The sequence below is a fragment of the Gavia stellata genome, chromosome 12 (assembly GCF_030936135.1).
Source record: "Gavia stellata isolate bGavSte3 chromosome 12, bGavSte3.hap2, whole genome shotgun sequence".
In the NCBI taxonomy this organism is placed as follows: Eukaryota; Metazoa; Chordata; class Aves; order Gaviiformes; family Gaviidae; genus Gavia; species Gavia stellata.
The window spans coordinates 14,095,289-14,114,605 of record NC_082605.1 but is presented as its reverse complement, the minus strand read 5'-3'; the positions used below and the strand labels follow the sequence as shown (position 1 = coordinate 14,114,605).

The following is a 19,317-nucleotide window of genomic DNA, read 5'->3' as shown; positions in this document are numbered from 1 at the left end:
AGAAAAGGGAGGGCAGCATTCACTAGAAAAAGTGTATGAAAGCAAGTCTGTCCTATTAAATCTTGATTTTAGAATCCTGCCTTGCATAAAAAGGGACCAAAAAAAAGGGGTTTGGTTGCTCACATTTAGTCTTTCCTCAATCTACTACGGTAGCCCCATTTGCGTACTTTACTTCTGACAGAGCCTGATGGGAAATAAGGTGTTTGCATAAGCAATATACTTCTTGCTGATAAAGGAGAGATATGGAGAAAAATCATCTTATCTTGGCAGAGTTGAAAGAGCAACCCTGTAAAACTATTCCCACATTTCTTTTTCCTAGCAATTGGGAGTTTCTTTTTGTTTTCCCTACAGTAGCTAGATCATCATTTAAAACTCCCTAGACTGATATGGTGAATCTGAGTGTGGTTTTGCTTTCTTTCAGCACAATTAAAATAACATTATTCTGAGAAAGGGCATTTTTTGGCTAGCATATGGGCCAACGCATGAAAATTTGCTACCCTATAGAGCTCGCAGACGCCCTTTGGCACGTCCGAAGCTCTTTGGCAGACAGCTGCAGGGCTGGGAGGCGTTTGGCTAAGGAGCAGATGCTCTGTGCAGCAGCAACTCCCTCACGTGGTTACAGCCGCATGAGGAAACCAGCACGTAACAGCACAGCGAGGGCAGTTGGTGACTCGCTAAATCCTAAATACCCCAAAGCTCTCGTCAAGGCTGCTACAGAACAGGATTTGTAACTGAAAGGGAAAAACAGTGATCTTTCCTTTTTAAATACGTATCGTCCTGATACAATAATGCATCAAACTCTTCAGCTGATAACTTCAATTGGCACTTAATGAAGATTTGAAGAGATCTCAAGTGAAATCCTGGTAAAAATTCAAACTAATTTCAGAGATACCCAAATTTCACCTACTAATCTCATCTGAGGTTACCATTTACATCTTTATTTCGATCCCACATGAGGAAAACCACTGGCACTTCATTGACCTTCAGGAGGTCACTCCTGTTCTGTGCTGGTATGAATGAGAGTGACTCCAGTGGGGAGTGACGAGTTAATGACACACACAGCACCACGGCTGAATCCGAACGGGAACTGGGTATTAAACAGAACCATAAAATAATTTTGGTTAGAAGGGACTTCTGGAGGTCACATAGCCCAGTCTCTTGCTCAAAGAAGGGCCAACATCAAAATCAGACTGGGTTGCTGACATCCTTATCTGGTCAAGCTCTGAAAAACTCCAAGAGTGGAAACTGTACAATCTCTGAGCAACCCGTCCCACCGCTTCACTCCTCTCAGGGTGAACATTTTTTCCTTATAACCAATCTGAATTTCCCTATCGGACAAAGAAAGAAGATGAGGAGGAAAAGGGAGAAGAGGACTAACACAAAATGACAAGACGATACCGAATGCAAGGCTCAATCTTCATATTCTGACACCGCACACATACAATACAAGCAGTTGGAAAGGAAAAGATAGAGAGGGCGTGTGCGGTGAGTGACAAATGGGTAAGCTCCAGGTTAAGTACAAAATAAGCAACAGTCCCTGGTGGCAGCATATCAGACAATACTCATTTTATTGTCAGAGTAAAAACATGTTCCTTTAAGAAAACCAAACAAAAAACCCTACTGAATGTTACAATGCATGCCAAGCAATTATTGCTTTCCACAATGTGTCCTGTGACTCACTGTGCCACAGTAAATTGGCATATGGTGCTCATTCAGGGTATATAACTCACACATTTGCAATAGCTCTAAAGAGCTAATAGTTACTTGGACTATAGTTAATTTTGGGGGTTTTTAATTTCCCCATGGCAATGCAATAAAAGTCATGCTTATTATTGTATTATTATTATTAAAAAAATAAAATAATGTTTTTAGTGGCAGGCAAGTGTCATTAACGCCTGAAATCTCTTGTATGCTAGGGGAATCAATTCAGCAATCTCTGGCATGCGAAAGCACATAAATAATCGGTAAATACTACCTGTGGTCTTCTGGGTCCAGATTTGCCTGATGCCAAGAGCAATCAACTCCTTTTTGGCTGCAAAGGATAGGAGGGCACTCAATACCTTGCAGAAGGCGCTCAGTACCTGGCAAAAATCAAGCTTTCTGTGTGCCAGCACCCCATGAAAGAGCAAACCCTGAAGCGCACAGCACATGACAGAAATGGTTCTCTTCGCTTATGAGGGAAGGCAACCTCCTAGAGAGATGCAGAGCCAGCTCTCTATAAGGTGCCGAACACTCTCCCTGTCTAGAAAAGGTGCAGTTCCTAGGCTTACCCCACTTAAAAAACAACTCTAACTCTCTTATCGGGAGGAAAAAAAAGAACAAAGCATCTGTCTTCCAGTGAGTCTGCCTAAAAGCAGGAGTAGATTGGAAATCCAGTTTTCATCATTAGTAAGACATCAGAGATGCTTAAAAGCAGCGATCGAGCAGAGGTAGAAGAAACCATGTGCAATTACAAGGAAATTCTTCTCCCATAGTCAAGAATACTTAAATGAGCCTGGGCTACACCATGACTTGTGAGCACCACCAAGAGAAAACAGCTTCAGAGAGCTAATGGAGTTTTCCATCATACCAACATGATTTAATGGGGGGGCAAATCCTATATAGACAAGGTCTACGTAACACTTGTATACATTTGAAATAAGTGCACTGAAACCAGTGCTATTCATTAGCAAAAGTGGATCAGTAAGATAGGAGTGGACCACTGGGATTTTGCACACATAGGGACTCAGTACTATAGCAGAAGTGCCACGGGTTTCAAGGTCAGCAGGAATCATTCCTGAAAAAGGTGGTCTGACTTTGATCCTGTTTATACAACAATAAAGCAATAGCAATGCTACTGGAATCAACAAAGCTACACTGGAGTAAATCTGTTGAGAATTAGATCCTGAATTTGTATGTCTTTGCAGCTAATTTCACAGGTATTAAATGACACTTACTTCTCAAAATGTGACTTGGAAGGAATAACATAAACAAACATCTCAACCTACAGCTCTATTGCTCCTTGATCCCCAAGGAAGCGATTATTCCCTCGGTGATGTTCTGTACGGGCCAAATACAATGACTGCCAATACAAATATTTTGTTCCTGTGTTTTTGCTTTATAAAATGTAAATTTGGACTGTGTGGCCTCCGGTGTTTTCTTCAATGCTTAACACAACAGGTTCTAAACGGTGATCATGGAATACGGCCATGACCTTAGCATGCATGGCAATGGTGAGTAACGACCTGCTCTGCGTATATACTCACCTTGAATCTCCCGAACTGTTTAATTGTGTGGAAGACTGTTGAAATTGTGCCTGAACAAAGACTGCCAGGGTCTGACCTGAACTCTTTTTTTGTTATTCTGCAGATTCTTTGTTAGTGCTCACAAAATATTCTCCATCTCCTCTGAAAAACCTTTAATTTATTAACACGTTTGTTGCATCGCTCTTACCTACGTTCTTCGAGGAATGCACTCGAGAAAGTGCAAAAGTACAGAAAAATTAAGTATAGCTCAGACTTTTTTCCAATCAAAAGTCGTATTCATCAATGCAGAAATGTCAATGTCTTCATTTCATCCAAGGAGATGAAACTAGTGTTTAGGTAATAACCACCTTCTCCTCAATGCAAAGACCCTCCCTCCAGAGAAGGAAATGCTGCCTTTGTCCAGATCCCATACACTCATTCTCTTGTTGGTTAATTCATGACAGCGTTAGCTAGATTTTCATTATAGGGTATTATTTGTAGCTGCGGTTTTCATGAAGCAGCTGTAATAAACAAGTGAGATTTATGTTCCTTTTTCAATTGCTTGAAATAATTAGGGTTGTTAAATTTAGACTCTGAAAGAACCTACTGATTTCTCTATTTTTTTTAATAAATACGGAAGCTACAGAGCGATCTACCACCACCAGTCAGGCTTGGGCCAGAACAGTATGTGCTCCATACACTATCCAAAATGTGTTTTAGATGAGGAAAAAAAGTTCTCCAAACAATCTTTTAAAAGTAAACGATGGTTGTGCTGAATTGTTTTAACAACTGCGCCTGCGTGTTATTCTTCTCCAACCTAAACTCAGAAAGGACTTCTTTTTATTCCTATTCTGGTCTATACAGGTGCAAACGGACACCCTGGATCTGGATCACACTGGTAAGCGCAATGGAAAGTAGGACCAAAACTGAGACCCAGACCCAGATCAGATTTTTGCATCTGATTTCCTAGCTTGACGATTTATACTGCACCCAACTATTCTAAAAGCCCTGACTCACGTCAGGCATTCAAATACCAAAGTTGGAGCTTGTGGTTTGCTCTCATGTCTGCGTCACTTACTTTTTCCACTCGTTCCCCCTCAACCACAGCTTGCTGTATTGGCAGTCTAGATACTTATTTAAAATAAGTAAACACGACGCCTTCCCCAACCCAATTCAGCCATTTCACAGCTACTGCTGCATTTCAGAGCCTGATCCAACAAACCTGCTGAATGACAGCACCAAACAAACATCCTCTAAAATGCTTTTCACTCATAGGTTTGTTGGGTTTTTTTTGTTTGGTCAGTTTTGTGATTCATCAGCCTTAGAGTATTTTCCTTGGTGCGGGTACCACCATGCTGGCAGCCCAGATTTCCTCAGCGCAATGGGAAAGACATGATGAAATACCGGGAGCCGTGACAAAACTTAGCCTTAATGGTTCTACAAGAGGGGACTGATGTTGAGCAGACGTTCAGCTGACTACAGTCCCAGAAGAGGTGAGGAAAAGATGATCTGCTGTGGGAAAGACCACATTGTGCCATGCATAGAAGAGATACAGCAACAATATACTAATTGTATAATGAGAACATGTACAAAATGAAGACAAGGAGAAGGCTAAACCTGTCAGTTTTTACATTATGAACTTTTATAACTAGAGGAAGGAAAAGTTAGGGAAGGCAGGCAAACAAGAATGATGGAGTCTGGAGTAATGTGCAGAAGACAGTTGTAATAGGTATCAAAATACAAAATTGTAAGTAATTCTTTGCTCTATATATGATAAAACAGTAACAACTTCTATGTAAATGATAAAATCCCAGGGCATTAAAAGAAATACATAGGCATACTGTCTGAAATCATTCCTGGGTAAAATAAGTAAGTGGCATGCAATGGGATGGGGATTTAGTGCTAGGAAGTACAAAGCCCTACATCTCAGGAGAGCAGTGACATTGCCTGAGGAGCAGCCGGCTGCAAAGCCGTGAATCCGAGAAAGACCTAAAGGTGACTGCAGGTAAGATTAGCCAAGTAACAGAGTTTCTCTGTGTGATGCTACTGAGTGATGCAGGAGAAGGGTCAAAGGCTAAGCTATTTCTGGATGTGTACACATGAAGGGATGATATGGAAATCTAAAGCATAATGCTATGTCAAAATAACCACAGTGGATATAGTATGAGCTGTTCAAGTCTCCACAGATTAGAAAGGAGATAGAAAAAATACAGGAAATACAAATAAGGACAATAGAAATGATCTAAGGAGAGAGTGAGAGAGCTAAATTAATATGGTCTATAAATGAGAAGACTCCTGGGCTGAGATCCAGCTATAAATACCTTCAAGGTACTGTGTGTAGAGGAAGGTAATTAATCCAGCTCAAAAGATAGTAGGACAAGAAGCAATTGCTTGAATTTAGGAATGGAAAAATTCAGGCTATATAATAAGAAAAAGTTATTTGAAAAGACAAATCTGCTCAACAGGGCAGACTCCCAGGGTGGTAGCCAAGGCACACTTACTGCATGCAATCGATAACAGGCTGAATAAGGAAGGGGCTCTGGGAAATGCTGCAGTCACAGCTTTCTACAGTCCAAAGAGATCACCACAGTCCAACTTAGTGATCTTTTAGTCTCTTTCTTTATGGGTTATTTGAAAGACTGCTCCTCTATTTAAAAAAAAAACCAAAACACCCAAACCTATATATCCGTATAGTGACAATGCATCCACACCAGAGCTCAAGAAATGGGGGTGCGCGGCGCACCGATGTGCAACGCAGGTAATGGCAAACCTCTCTAACTCTCTTCTGGCTATTCAGTGGTGTGTGCAACGTGAGTCTGCTGGGTGCTGGGCAGGACCGTGTCAGCAGGACAAAAACTGCTGACCCAACCGGCAGATTATTCCGAGTACCTCAACACCAAGGTCAAAGGCTGAAGTGGGAACTACCTCTTGTGATACCCATGGTCTTCCCCAGCCTTGTGCTAAGAGATCCTGCATGGAAGCTTTTAATGTCACTGCATAAATTATGTACTTTGATTTATCATTAGCTGAAAACCAACACTAGCAGTATTTAACAATCCTCAGGAGCTCTAATACACACTTGCATTAAGAAAATAAAATAAAAATCCCAAAACATTTGCAACAGGCCTTACAATTTTCAATGACAAATGGGTATACACAAACGTGAGGAATATAAAACCCAAATACCATTATACCCCCCCTTAAACATATCCCGTCCCAACTGCACTCACCAATCGGGACTTCTGTCCCCTCCTCAATGTAGATGGGCAGTGGTGATTCCTCCATAGGATGAGGCACTGATGGAAAGTAATGAATTGTGGTAGTATTTGTCGCAAAGTGACTACAATAAGACGGTCCCTTTCTTATCATTACAACTACATATGGCTGGTTACTGTCACAAAGAGTCCTTTCTCAAAGTGGTCATCTCCTGTCACAGTGACTGGTCCAAGTCACAGTCCTGAGGGGTTAATCCCCCCCGAGCATTCACCGCCACAGGAGTCAACCCCCTCTGAACGGGGCCTGGGAGAGGTCCCTGTCCTGGATGCTTCATGATCCTGCCACTTCGCTGTAGCCTCACTATTCCCATCCCTGGAGCTTAACTCTCCTTTGGAAACTCACACAGTTGAAGAAGGCAAGGGGAGCCAATGCACAGACAGGCACAAATAGAGTTATCGAGTCAAAGTCATAATATTTCATGCACAGAACCAGAAGAGAGAGGCTCTGATGCTCAAAGCTTGCCGTTAGCTGTTGAAAAGCCACAGCAGGTGATGGAAGGCTGCGCCACAAATGGCCTCTGGACCACAAACTTTTCATTACTCATTCATTTTGGAGTACATGTATTGGACTTAGGAAGCTCCAGATTATTTGTTTGTGATACTGAAATCTCCAAACTCTTCAGATCTGCGCTGCACACTTATTCTGCAGTTTCCAGACACCATACAGTCACCGCTGTAGGGTTCGTCTGTTTGGGTTCTTCTCTATTTGGGAGCTTCTCCCCTTAAAGGTGGTTTTGTTGCACTATTGCCCATTTGAAATCTCTGGGAAGCATGTGCTTTACAGGCTTTTCAAGAGGTTTGAATTTCCTACACTAGAATGAAATAATAGTGAGCTACAAATATTGAAAATGGTCATAATCCAAAGCCTTCTGGAATTTTTCCTTCTCTGTTACCTTTTAAAAATTATGATTTACCTTCTCAAAGATACAAACTCTTAAGCTAGTCTCAGCTAGGATTCCAGCTGCAGGGAAGGAGGATGCTTTAATCCTTTGTGGGGTGTCTTTCCCTAACTACTGGCTTTTTTTTTTTTTTGAAAGATTGTCTTATGATATCCATAAAACCAGCCAAAGAACATTTGTGGTTTAAAGCTATTAAATAAAGTGTCTTACAACGTTTCTGCTAGAAACACAACCAGAATAAAGAGTGTTTTCAACAGATGCTTGACTAGCAACAGACTTAATATAAACCCCACACTGGTGCTTTGCGGGATGCAAAGGGCTGCCAGCTCCCTGCCTTTACCTAAGGCCACCCCTCGCTCACGTGGAAGGTGAAGGGAAGCACAGGGGAGAGGAAGAGCAGAACACGGTTGCCTACACAACTATCGTACAAGCCACAGAAATCATGGTCTACCAGGGCGCCTTGCGCAAGCCACTTTTATCTAGAAGCTGAACTAACATTCCAGCTCAACAATAGCAAAAAAACATTTGTTACCACACGGCGTTTTGCTACATATTAACCAGCAGTTGCTATGCAAGCATAATGGAGTGCTGCAATTCCGAGATATATGTTATTTTTCCAAAAAACAGAAGCTGACATGGGAAATCAGCCTGAAGTGAGTGCTCGTGGGCTTGCCATGCCACTGGACACAGTACATGCTAGGAAGTTATGCAAAGCGGGCCCTGCATTGGGAACAATGCAGTCTTTTTCCTTGCTAAGCTAATTTTGCATTAAGGCAATGAGAGTCTTCATCTATGCAGCCCCTTAAAACATTTAATCAGATTTATTTACTAGGAAGAAATACCAGAGCAGAGCTTCCTATACTACTCAAAGAGTTTTCAAATCAGAGATCTGCAAGCAAACCAGGTCACTAGGTGGTGTGGAAAAAACTTGTCGTTTTATGACATGCGGCTTTCTTGGTCCGATGAAGAATACTGTACCGGGCTCACCCAGACTGAGCAGTCAGTCTGGAGCCAAATGCTTTCACAAAACATTTGCAATAGTATTCACCAATAGCTGGTGGCATTTACTCTTATTTTAATGGGTATTACCATAGGTTGTAGAAAAGGCCTGAAATACCTACAGGCTATTTGAGGCCAAATACGCGTATACACACTCTCTCTTACCCACACATATACATGCACACACTAGTAAACATGCACGCAAACAAATGGCTCTATAGGCAGAACTTGGATTTTGTAGGATCCAAGGCAGAGAAGCTGACTCTTGTCACAGGGTTTGGGATTCAGGGACTCTGGGGTGCTAAAATGAGCTCTTACTTACGGGTCTCCTCTGCTTTGGGCAAACCACTTTAATATTATCCCTCCAGGATTTACACACCAACTTTACAGGCATGCTGCTTAAATGTCTGCAAAGTGCTTTGCAATGGTTTCTAAATTCTGCAGTGATATGTACAGAAGAACTGCACAGATAGATTTAAGATAACAGTTGCTGAGCATTATTACTGTATAACCACAGCCTATTTTTACATGCTCTATACTTGGTTTCTATGAACAGGTGGTAAATGTTCAGTATTTGAACGTTTTAATGAGCTTTATAACCCTTTCGTAATTTCATAAACAAGCATAAATAACACTTACATGAAGAAGAGTCTCTCCTGAATGGATTTTCTCTTCCTGTTTAGAAAAAAAAAAGAGAAAAAGAAAAGGCAAAAAAATATTTTAAAGGAAAAAAATGGGTCTAGCAAGATAAATCAGACATGTTTCAATGTTATCATGCATAGTGTTTTCTGAATTTCATCCGTAGGAACTTGTATTTTGAAGAACATCAAGACACTGAACCAACTACCAATGCCAAAACAGGAGATCATTTCTCACCTGTTTCATTCTATGTAAAACATCACAGAAAATTTGACTATATCTGTCTCAAGAGCAAGGAAATCACACTGCAGCAGTGAAACAACATGCAAATGCCATGTGTTCTGAAGCAAAAAAGGAAGAACTTTTAACTACATTCCAGCTCACTGATAACCCCATGGCTCGATGTATGGGTTGCTCTCCCACCTACGGACAGCCTACCTACACCAGCACCCTAAAGCAGGGCACTCCTGCTGCGTTTTGGCACAGTGTAATCATTTTTCCACGCCAGTGCTTAAGCACTGACTGCATTCAAACCCAGGTCAGGCAGCCACGGCAGCGAAGGCGTTCTTCGAGGCTGTGGCCATTCTGGGTGGCAGAGAACCACAACAGGAAACCCAGTAACTGCTAAAATGCACGAGCCTTCCCAACAGCCCATGGGTCTTAACAGCCACCCTCCTGCAGCCCCTTGCCACCCGTCCTGCTGCCTCCCACCTAAAGCTCGCTGGCAGGCCATGGATTTGATCCACACTCCCCTTCCACCAACCCAGCTGGTGGGTTTGGTGGATGCTCTTGGAGCAGGGCTTAGGGTTGGCACTGAGCAGCTTTTTGCTGGTGTAAATCTAGACACAGTGAAAAAAAAAAAAGCGAGAGACTGATAAAAATACAGAAGATGCTGTAGGACACCAGCCACAGTTTCAGAGTCACAGACTGGCAGCATGGTAGCCCTTCCAATGGCAGTTTTAGGGGAAAAAAAGGACAATGAAGAGTGGCAGTTTCACCTCATTTCTACCACATTATCTTGTATCAATATTAGCTACTCTGTAAGCAATTGAAAGGGTATTGCCTAGAGTTTACATGCCTTGGGATGATAGTCAGCTAGCACAGATCAATTAAATCCATGGCACTATAACAGCTGAGGATTCAAGTAAATATGCACATATGGAAGAAATTCAGCAAATATTAAATCACTGCATTTTCATCCTCACACTTTTCTTTCAAATGCCAAGGACCCAATCCTGCAAGCAGCTCCCCCCTGCCCCCCGAGTGGCATTAGAATAAACTTGAGTTCTGCGTACAGAGCACTTAAGAGGACTGGACTCAGGATTACTTTAAAAAACATAACCCTGATCCATTCTGGTCATGTAAATTAAGTTAGTGATGAGAAGAAGTCGAAGGTACTAATCGTACTGGGTAATCTATTCAAAGCTGCACTTCCTAAATGATCTACAATTTATTAGTATGACCCATCAAATAAGCATTACTTGCAAAAGGTTTTAACTACCGTGGCTTTCCCATCCACTTTTATGTGTTGTAATATGGTTAAATTTAAAAGAAACAAATCAGCACAATCTTTTCAGAGTCATTTGCCAGCATGATTAAAAGCCTGGGTAGGGCACCACTGTAGAGCCTCCCCTTACTGGTGGAACTGGCAACATTGCCCTTGGGACATTGGGGCAACATTGCCCCATTCCCCATTGGGGCAAAACTAGAGGGCACTGGAAAACCTAGAAGGGGCAAAATTAAAATAATAGGGGGTTGCTGCTGAGTCTTGAGGTGCATTGATGAAAATGCTGGGAGCATCACTGCCCTGGGAACATGGCAGCCCGCTGGAAGGCTCGCGCCCGAGAGTCTCTTTGGAAACACCCAGCCCACAGGACTTAGCTAGAAGCCACCAAGATGTAGCTCAGTCTTGGTTAGGCAGAGTATCGATTTAGGAAAACTCATTGAGATATTTGCAATGATTAGCTGTAAGAGAAGAGCCTTCCCGAGGCTTTACAAACAGAAGTGTGCTCAGGCATGGGAGGTTTCCCAAGTGTGGTGCAGCAGGAGTAAGACAATCTAAAACATATTCATATTTTTCCATGACAATGTTGCACCTCTTTTCATATGGCGTTTCTCACAGACAGAAGCCTCCTGCCACAGCCCCAACATTTCACCTCTGGCATTTAAGAAACCTCCAGGCAACCCACCCAAAAGCTACAAATTAGTGACTGCCAACAAAGAGTAGTATTTGCTCCTGGTTACAGCAAAGTAAAATGAAATAAAAATTGGTAGCACTTGAAGGATTCCAAATTGCTACTGGATTCTAGACCAATGCCCTTAAACAAACAAACAAAAACCCCCAGGATTTTGCTCCAGCACCCCCAAGCATGCAACCACCTTCTCGGTATCTCCAAATACCACAGTGCCATCTGCAATCTCCTGCTTTTTGCAAAGTATGACAGAAAAGAACCCTTACACCGCGCGGTAAAAGAAGCAGGTTACTGAACTGCAGCAAGAAGCGGCCTTTCCTCTCTCGGAGGCCCGCAGGCCGGGGCTCTGGGTCCCGCCCCACCCGCGGGGCAGCACCGGCACCCCACGGGGAGGGAAAGGTGTCTGTCGCCCTCCAGTGGGTGCAGCCTCAAGGCAGCCCAAACCGTGAGAGAGGTGGGAAGGGGAAGGAAGAGAGAAGGTGAAAGGCAGGCAAATAAAGAGAGGAGAAAAAAAAATGAAATAATATGCAAAGCAGAGAAGAGACAGTTGAAGAGGAAACACGAAGATGCTCTCTCTGAAAGCGCCAAAAAGAAAGTTTCCAGTGTCAGTCTAACCAGGGCAACAAAGCCATCCTCCCGCCACCCTCGTGCTTCAGCCTCCGGGCCAGGGGCACCGTCTCGCTGCTGCCTGCCTCGACCGCTCACACGTTTCGCTTCCAAAAAACCCAACAACCTTCAGGGGAATCTTTCCCTAATACTCGAGTGAAGGGAGGCGATGCCAAAAAGCAGCCAGCTCGCTCAAACGCAGACCCAGAGGTAAACACCCGGCTGTCAAAAACCATCAGGGATTTCACCACAGCCTCTCCCCTCCGAATTCCACAGCAGCAGGTTTTAACGGGCTGATTTACCCTCAAACCTAAAGCCATAAAATCTAAACCGGTAGCAACTGTCATCCGAACGCCGAATTACAGAGCCGATGACATGCCCCCCGATCAGGGCTGCCTCACTTTTTTGCTAGTCCAAAACTCGAAACATTTTGACATGCAAGCATAAAAAAAACCCTGCGGTTACCAAAATAGCACCATCAACGTAACCAGCTCCTCTCGGCACATTTTCTTAATGCCTTTCCCAATACGGTTAAAAAAATGGGAACTAACCAAAAAACTCCATCTTTACATCTTGGCACAAGCCGTGCAGGAATACGTGTGGGGTTGTATTTCTTCGTGTTTATCTGGAGCCTCGCCCACTACTTTTTTTCATCGGTGCTTTCCTTTAAACGTAGCTCTTATTAAACAGCAGAAATCAGCTTTTAAATTTCTAAATACAAAGTTTTGCCGCTCTCGGAGCTGCCTAAGGAAAACACAGCTTGCCTTCCGTCTCATAAATAACACACACTCTGCACATTTCTTCCCCTGTGTGAAATAAATTCTCCCATGTTCTTATATGGAAACCTCGCAAGTCCTCCCACATGCCGCCTGTTACAGTATCAGGCAGCGATGGGCTTTCATTATGTTCAAGCCAGCGGGTGAATTTGGGATCCAAGCTACCCCAAGACGAGCCCAGAATTATCGCCCCTTCGCACCAAGCTGAGCTCGGTAACTGCCCTCTCCAGTCCCTGCGTTTTTCTTTCAAGCCCCAATCACAACTTTGATTTTCGCCTGCCAAGGATCAGCTAAATAAAAGGAAAAGGAGGGGGGGAAAAGGAAGAAGCAGCAGCGGTATTACCCACCAGGTAGGCCCATGAGCATCAGATGTAGCATTGCCTGTACCAGCCTCTTCACTCGAGGTTAGCGCACGGCAGCCAGAAAAAATACAGCGGGGAGGGGTGGGAAGGTGAGAGAAAAAGGGCAAAAATAGCCGGGGAGGGCAGCGCGCTCCGCAGACGTGCTGGAGGGCCGCCAGCAAGTGGGTAGTTGCTGCAAACTGTTACGGCGAAAAAAAGTTAAGGCGAGGTGGGGGGGTGGGGGGGGGTGGAAATAACCGCCGGGGGAGAAGAAACCCGCGGGGGTGATGGGACAGCTGGGGAGGAGGGGGCTGGAAGAAGAAGAATGGGTAAGTAAATAAAGAGGGGGGGGGGAAGGGAAAGCGCGCCCGGGGGCACCCCGAGGCGGCGCGGACAAAGGGAGGACGCCGCTGCCGCCCCCGGCCCGGCCCGGCTGGGTTCGGCTCCGCCGGGCGCGGAGCGGCCGCCCTTTGTTCGCCGCGGCAGCGAGGGGCGATCCGCGCCGCTCCGCGCCGCTCCGCGCCGGCCCCGCCGCCGCCGCGGCAGCAGCAGCCGCCCCGCTGCCCGCCCGCCCGCCCGGGAGGGAGGCGCCGGTACCTGCGTCCGCTGGCCGCGGTGCCTGCGCGCCGCTGCGCCCCTGCGGCGGTGCGGCGCGTCCGGCGGAGCGGTGCGGCGCGACTAGCAGCGCCGAGCGGGAGGAAACGGTAATTTATAAGCGCTTTCTTCCTGACCTCTCGTGTCTGTTGTCTAATGAGGGAGCTTTGAGCATCACCCATCCTGCTGAGTGGAAAAACACCGGCACGGCCTCTTCTTTGCTGGGGAGGGGGGAGCCTAAAGGAAGGGGTGTGGGGGAGGAGGGGCCATGCCGCAGACACGGCGGCGGAGCCCGGGCTGGCAGGCGGCCGCGGGGCGGCGGGGAGGGGCGGGCGGGTGCGGGGCAGCGGCCGCCGCCGCCGGGGGGGCCGCCCCGGGCCGCCCGCCCTCCCCCGCGGCGCCCCGCGGGGAGCCCGGCCGCCCCCGAGCCGGCCCGGCGGGAGCGGCCCCGCGGCTGCCGGCGCGGGGAGGGGAGCGGAGCGGAGCGGAGCGGAGGGCTGCCTGCCTGCCGCGGCTCCCCTCTCTTCATTTTTTATTTTTGTACCTTTTTTTAATGATTAGTTTTTATCTGTACACAAAGAGCGCCCTTCTCGCAGACAAAGCATCCCACGGCGTTGTCACCGGCGCTGCCCGTCCCTGCGCCCGGGCCCTGGCTGTGCCCCTCCGCGGCCCCTTTTCCCCCCGGGAAGGTGGCGGGGGCACGGGCTCTGGACCCGGAGTCGCCCAGCCAGGCTTTTGGGACATTTGGTCCCGGCAACCGGGTCCTGCTGGAGGAGGAAACACAAGGGAGCCTGGCTTGGCAGGTGCCTGGGAGGCCGGGATCTCTCTGCTCTTCCCTGTCTCCTCCCAGAAGAGCAGTCCCCGGCACCGGCCAGCCGCGCGCACAGCTGGAGAACAAAGTACGGCCGGGGCGACCGGCGGGAGAAATGAGCCGGGCAACATCTGCTGCGTTGCCTTTCACTGCACTGAAAGCTGGTGCTTTTCTCCTGCAGGCAAACGGGTACATGACTCAAACGCCTCTCTGCTCTCCTACCCCCATCTCCTCTAGTTCTGTTAATGAAAGGGTACAGCATCATACAGACTCACTAGGCATCTTCATATAACCCCTGCCAAAGACTTAGTAAGATCCTCTGTACTGCAAAATACCGTTTGCAGTGTGGGGGCAGAGTAGTGGGGAAAAGATTTTGGGCCATCTGTGTTTCGCAGAAGTCCCGTGGTGCGAACCTCGCCCTGGGAACAGCAGAGATGGACCAAAGAAGAGCGAACAGTCCCCACAGCCCTGGTCTCCCAGGCTTTCCCAGATACAAGACCCTGCCTTCCTACACCACAAACTAATAGGGCTGTCGCTGGGCAGCACACCTATGGAGCCCATCACCGAGGCACAGGCTGCCGCGGGATCAAATTCCATCACAGCAGCCTCCAGGGAGGTCTCTAGAAAAGGCTGATTTCCTTGGCTGGTTCCTGCAAAAGCACAGAGAGCTGCACCCCTTCTGCACCCTCCTTGCTGGCAGTACAGTATGCCAAACGCAGCGTGCCACAGTCACGCAAGTGATTTTCCCTGACTCCAGTGCACTCCGTGATTTTCCAGTATCCGAGCTGATTTGCAAAGTGAATAGGTATTTAACTGAAAAATAGATACATGTATAGGATATATGCAGCTAATTGGTGACATATCTCCACTAAACAGCCTGGTTTAAACGGGATGCAGCGCAGGCTGCCACCTACATCTTCTGATTCAGGTTTCTTGTGTACTGCAGCTTCGGAGTCGTAGGCATCCTTTGCTGAAGGCAACTAGCATTTTGTGAGACTCCACGAGGGACCACAAACACAGGTGGCTCTGGCCGCACCAAGGAACGAAGCGAAACATTTCTCACCGGCCCAGCCACTAGTTCAGTTGCAGTGAGGATGTCTCGATGCAGATTAGGAACCGGCAGTCACAGCAGTGAAATGTAAGTAGCGGCTGGAGCCTCATCTGTGCTAAGGATCCTTCCTGCACAGCTGTACCACTGACAGCAGTGGAATATTTTGCTCAAGTTCTCTAGAGGAATCAAAGCCTATGTTTTCTGTCTCTGGCTCTCCCTTGTTCTGTTGCTCCTCACTCATTAAAGGAAAAGTCAGCCACACAAAGCACATGGTCGCGCTCTGTGTTTAAAAAAAAAAAAATGTTTGGGGTAAAAAACCAACAGCCAAAGCTGTTTTGAAGTCAGAGGCATGTAAACAGTACCTGGAACTAAGTGCAATAATAATAATAATTAGTCCTTTTGTGTCATAAATATGTGCATTGCTGTCTGCTGTTTCATTATGAGACAGCACGACTTCTGAGAATGTGCCTGATGAATATTTGGGGGAACTCTGCCTCCAGCTGCAGCAGCGTATGGCAGCACTAATGCCTCTGGCTCCTCCGGCTCTCTTATGTAACCGAAATCACAAGTTAGAGCCCAAATTACAAAGCATAAGCATGTGTATAATATTAAGCAGATAAATGGTGCCTGAAATTACTATCCTTTTCCTGTAGATCTGGCTTTAATCTATTAGTATTTTTACTTCTGCAGTTCTACTGATTTCAATGTGCGCTGGTGCCATTCGTAGTGTAATGAAGCCTAACCCCTTAAAAACCCCACCATGAAGGCATTAACCCAAACGTAACTAAAACAGGCCAAAATCACTCCAGTTACAGGTAGGTGTAGTTCAAATGACTGGTACACCAGATCTCGAGGGTCTGCAGTATTAAGATGCTGTAGAAAGCAGAATATAATGTCCCTGGGGCTGCTTTGCAGACCAGCCAGAGCAGCAGGTTTTTGCACCCCAGCCCAAGGGACAGGGTAGCAATCACCTCCCTTTGCGTTTTCCCTCTTTCTTAGAGACTATTTTCCCCATTGACATGCTGAGCTGCTTTCTGGAGTTTTAAGGTGTTGGGTGCTGATACGGTGAGTGCCTCTTGTATCTGTTTAATCCAATAACATAACTCTTTTTTAATCTCCATGTCTGGGTCACAGGGTTTAAAAAAGACACTGGGCCAAATCCCCAGCTTGGCTACAACGTGTGGAAATCTACCAAGAAGGCACGGAAGTCAGAAGAGATTCACCGTATTTGCATCCTGTAAAAGAGGTCTCGAGGGGCAGGGATGCAAGTGCCTGATTTCGCAGATGGGTGCATATTAACATGAGTGTATGGCAGAGTTAGATCAGATTTCTATCAGGTGAGGTGGATGGAGGGAGGGATATCACACCAGGATCTAAAATAAGCTCATCAGCAAATTCTCATTCATTTTAAATTCGGAATGGATTCAATATTTCTTGCTTTTTTTCAGGAAAACACACTCGTTTCTTTTCAATGTGTGGCTGCTAAAGGGAACATAGTGTTTCATGGACTCAGGACCAAGGCAGGGCAAGAACAAGAGGAAGGTTTTGCAGGGACTGGGAAGATTTTACATATAAACATCAAAATAAAAAAAGCAAAATTTATCCAGGCATAAAGTCCAGCAGAAATCCAGGGGACAAGTGGACACCACTGCCTGTAAAGAAGGGTATAAGCAAGAATGGAGGAAAGATGCTCTGAGTAAGTCCATCACATTAATGATTCTCCAAACACGGATTTCCTTTACAAAGCTATATGGGAGTAATCTTCTGGGTTCCCCTCTATGGCAAAGGGTCCTGAGCTTGAAAAAGGGAGGCAGATTTTGTGAGGGGTTTGCACATCATGCAGTGACTCTGGATTGCAGATTTTGAGCATTACTAAACCGGGGAACAGAATTGTTGCTATTGCTATTACATACCAGGATATCTCACTAATCCACACAATCCACTAAGTTGCTGTAGTTTTAGTCTGTGTTTATTTTAGATGAAATTATGGCCTGTACAGGTCATTTTTCTTAGTTTACCCATTTAAATAATGTATAAATAAGATATCAAACAGAAATCAAAACATGACCTGTGCTTTTGGTACACTCCCCATCGTGTGAACCTGCCGATGATGGAGCCTTGCACCCAGTTTACAAGTCAAACACAAAGGCAACTAAAAACCACAGGTCATCTTGAAAAGTAGCCCCACTGGCATGAAATTCTCTGATTTTAGTGCTGTGGGTGGCCTATTTTGCTTATATTTGAGACTGCCTAGCCATTATGGGATTGCCTCCACCAGTCCTTTCCTTACATCAAGTTAATTACATATTAACTTGAGGCACTTAGCAAGTCTGAAAGGCTGGAGCAGGTCCTTTCTGAACACCAGTCGAGTTTAGAAATGCCTGTTCATTTACAGGGGCTGATTCCTAAAGTGAGGGGCAAACCCCGCAGAACCGAAGAGCCTGGAACCAAAGTGGTCACACTGGCTTTTGGAGAAAGTGAAGTGTCTCAAGTTAATTGGCAGTCATTTACCTGGAAACAAAAAACTCTCATATATCCAAAGGTTTTCACCGGGATTTTCAAGAGCTCCTGAGCAATTTAAAGTCCTTAAAAGGAATGAACTATAGAATGAAAAATATAGGTATTATTTAATAATGTCTTCAAACTGAAAGCCAGCCAGTTTCATAAAAATGAGCTAAAAACCAATAACAGGTACTCTGTCTCTTGCCGGATGCTGTACGAAGCGTATGTTTTGCATTTTTGGAGTCACTTCTAAACCAATGTTTTTTTCTTCACTGTTGCTGTTGGGAAAAACAGTAAAAGAACTATGCATAAATGAGGCTAAAGTAATCTCATTAAAAAAATAAACAGCGTGCTTTCATCTTCAATTCATATCCAGTCATTTGGGATCGAACTTTAAGAAAAAATAGATAAAAATTCAGAAAGGATTTTGAAGGATGACTGTTTCCCTTTAAGATTAATGATAAACATACTTGCGTGTTCAAGGGAGAATAGATCCAGTGTTATGTAACAGGATAAAGAAACAAAATCCTTTTTCCTTAAATTAAAATAACCAGTATGTGTGTGGATTTTAGTCAATCACTGAAAATTCAGGAAAACCATTTTCTTTCACAATTGCATTCCACACACTAAAATTGATGTCTTGTAACTTTTAAACAGAATCACAACAATTAAAGACAAAAAAGATTTGTTTGTTCTGTTCAACCATGCTTTGCCAATAGAGGATTGTTCCCTGAGGAAAATTCTGCAGCACTTGCCCTGTGCAAAAATCCAAATTTGTGCTCGTGTTTTTATTTTACGTGGCATTAGTAAATCCAGTTATTGCACTTCCCGTTTTTTTTTCTTTTTAATCTGCTTACCTAGTACTAGATGTATGGTAACTTATCTCTTTTAATCATTTTTGGCCTGAACTAACTATTGCATAACAGTTCTTGTCAAATCTTGCAACGTCTGCCTAAATTTGCCAAAAATGGGACAAGATCAACAGGTAATGGGTTTTTTTTTAATGTTGGCATTGTTCTTTGCTGGCTCAATCATATAAGATTTGAAAAAAACACAAAAGAAAATAATTTTCTACCACATAACTTGCATTTTCCACTTCTGTATTTTGCAAGAGCACTCATACCAGAAGTTCTGCATCAGAATTTGATACATAAAGTTCCTCTTTATCACATGAATTCAATTTTCCAAACGAAGGCAAACGATACTATTAATAACCAAGATACAAGCCCTGAAAAGGCTAAGTCTCTGAATGTACTTACTGCAAAAAAAAAGTCATTTTGTTGGATCTAATTCTGGAGTCATTATTTGACACAATGCAGAACAGTTTGAGATTTGCATAGAAAGGCACTTCTGAGTTAAGGTGATATTCACTCTTGCATGAAAGAAGCATGTATGTGCTTCGCTGAGC

The 19,317-nt window shown here is 44.9% G+C and overlaps 1 protein-coding gene and 1 long non-coding RNA gene across 7 annotated transcripts in view; one reads left to right on the top strand and one right to left on the bottom strand.

The window, feature by feature from the left end:
* The window catches only part of SLC6A6 (solute carrier family 6 member 6), a 53,407-nt gene extending 39,713 nt beyond the window's left edge, over positions 1–13,694 (bottom strand). Inside the window, exons 1-4 of one of the 4 annotated variants that reach the window (XM_059823146.1) lie at positions 13,683–13,694; positions 9,037–9,072; positions 6,455–6,520; positions 1,976–2,032 (exon numbers count right to left, since the gene is read on the bottom strand). In XM_059823146.1, the coding sequence (XP_059679129.1) occupies positions 1,976–2,032; positions 6,455–6,509 (112 nt within the window). In that variant the 5' untranslated portion in view covers positions 6,510–6,520; positions 9,037–9,072; positions 13,683–13,694. Of the gene's footprint in view, positions 1–1,975; positions 2,033–6,454; positions 6,521–9,036; positions 9,073–13,548; positions 13,588–13,682 lie in introns of those variants that run through there. The other 3 variants (XM_059823145.1, XM_009809888.2, XM_059823147.1) reach the window with 3 other exon arrangements.
* On the top strand, positions 12,760–18,801 carry LOC132317856 (uncharacterized). Of its 3 annotated transcripts, XR_009484249.1 has the most exons (4): positions 12,760–12,960; positions 15,303–15,494; positions 16,407–17,103; positions 17,803–18,801. It is a non-coding gene; the product is annotated as an uncharacterized LOC132317856 (long non-coding RNA). The 3 variants fall into 3 exon arrangements; XR_009484248.1 differs by having other exon boundaries at positions 16,542–18,801; XR_009484247.1 differs by having other exon boundaries at positions 16,407–18,801.
* The last annotated feature ends 516 nt before the right edge of the window (positions 18,802–19,317 follow it).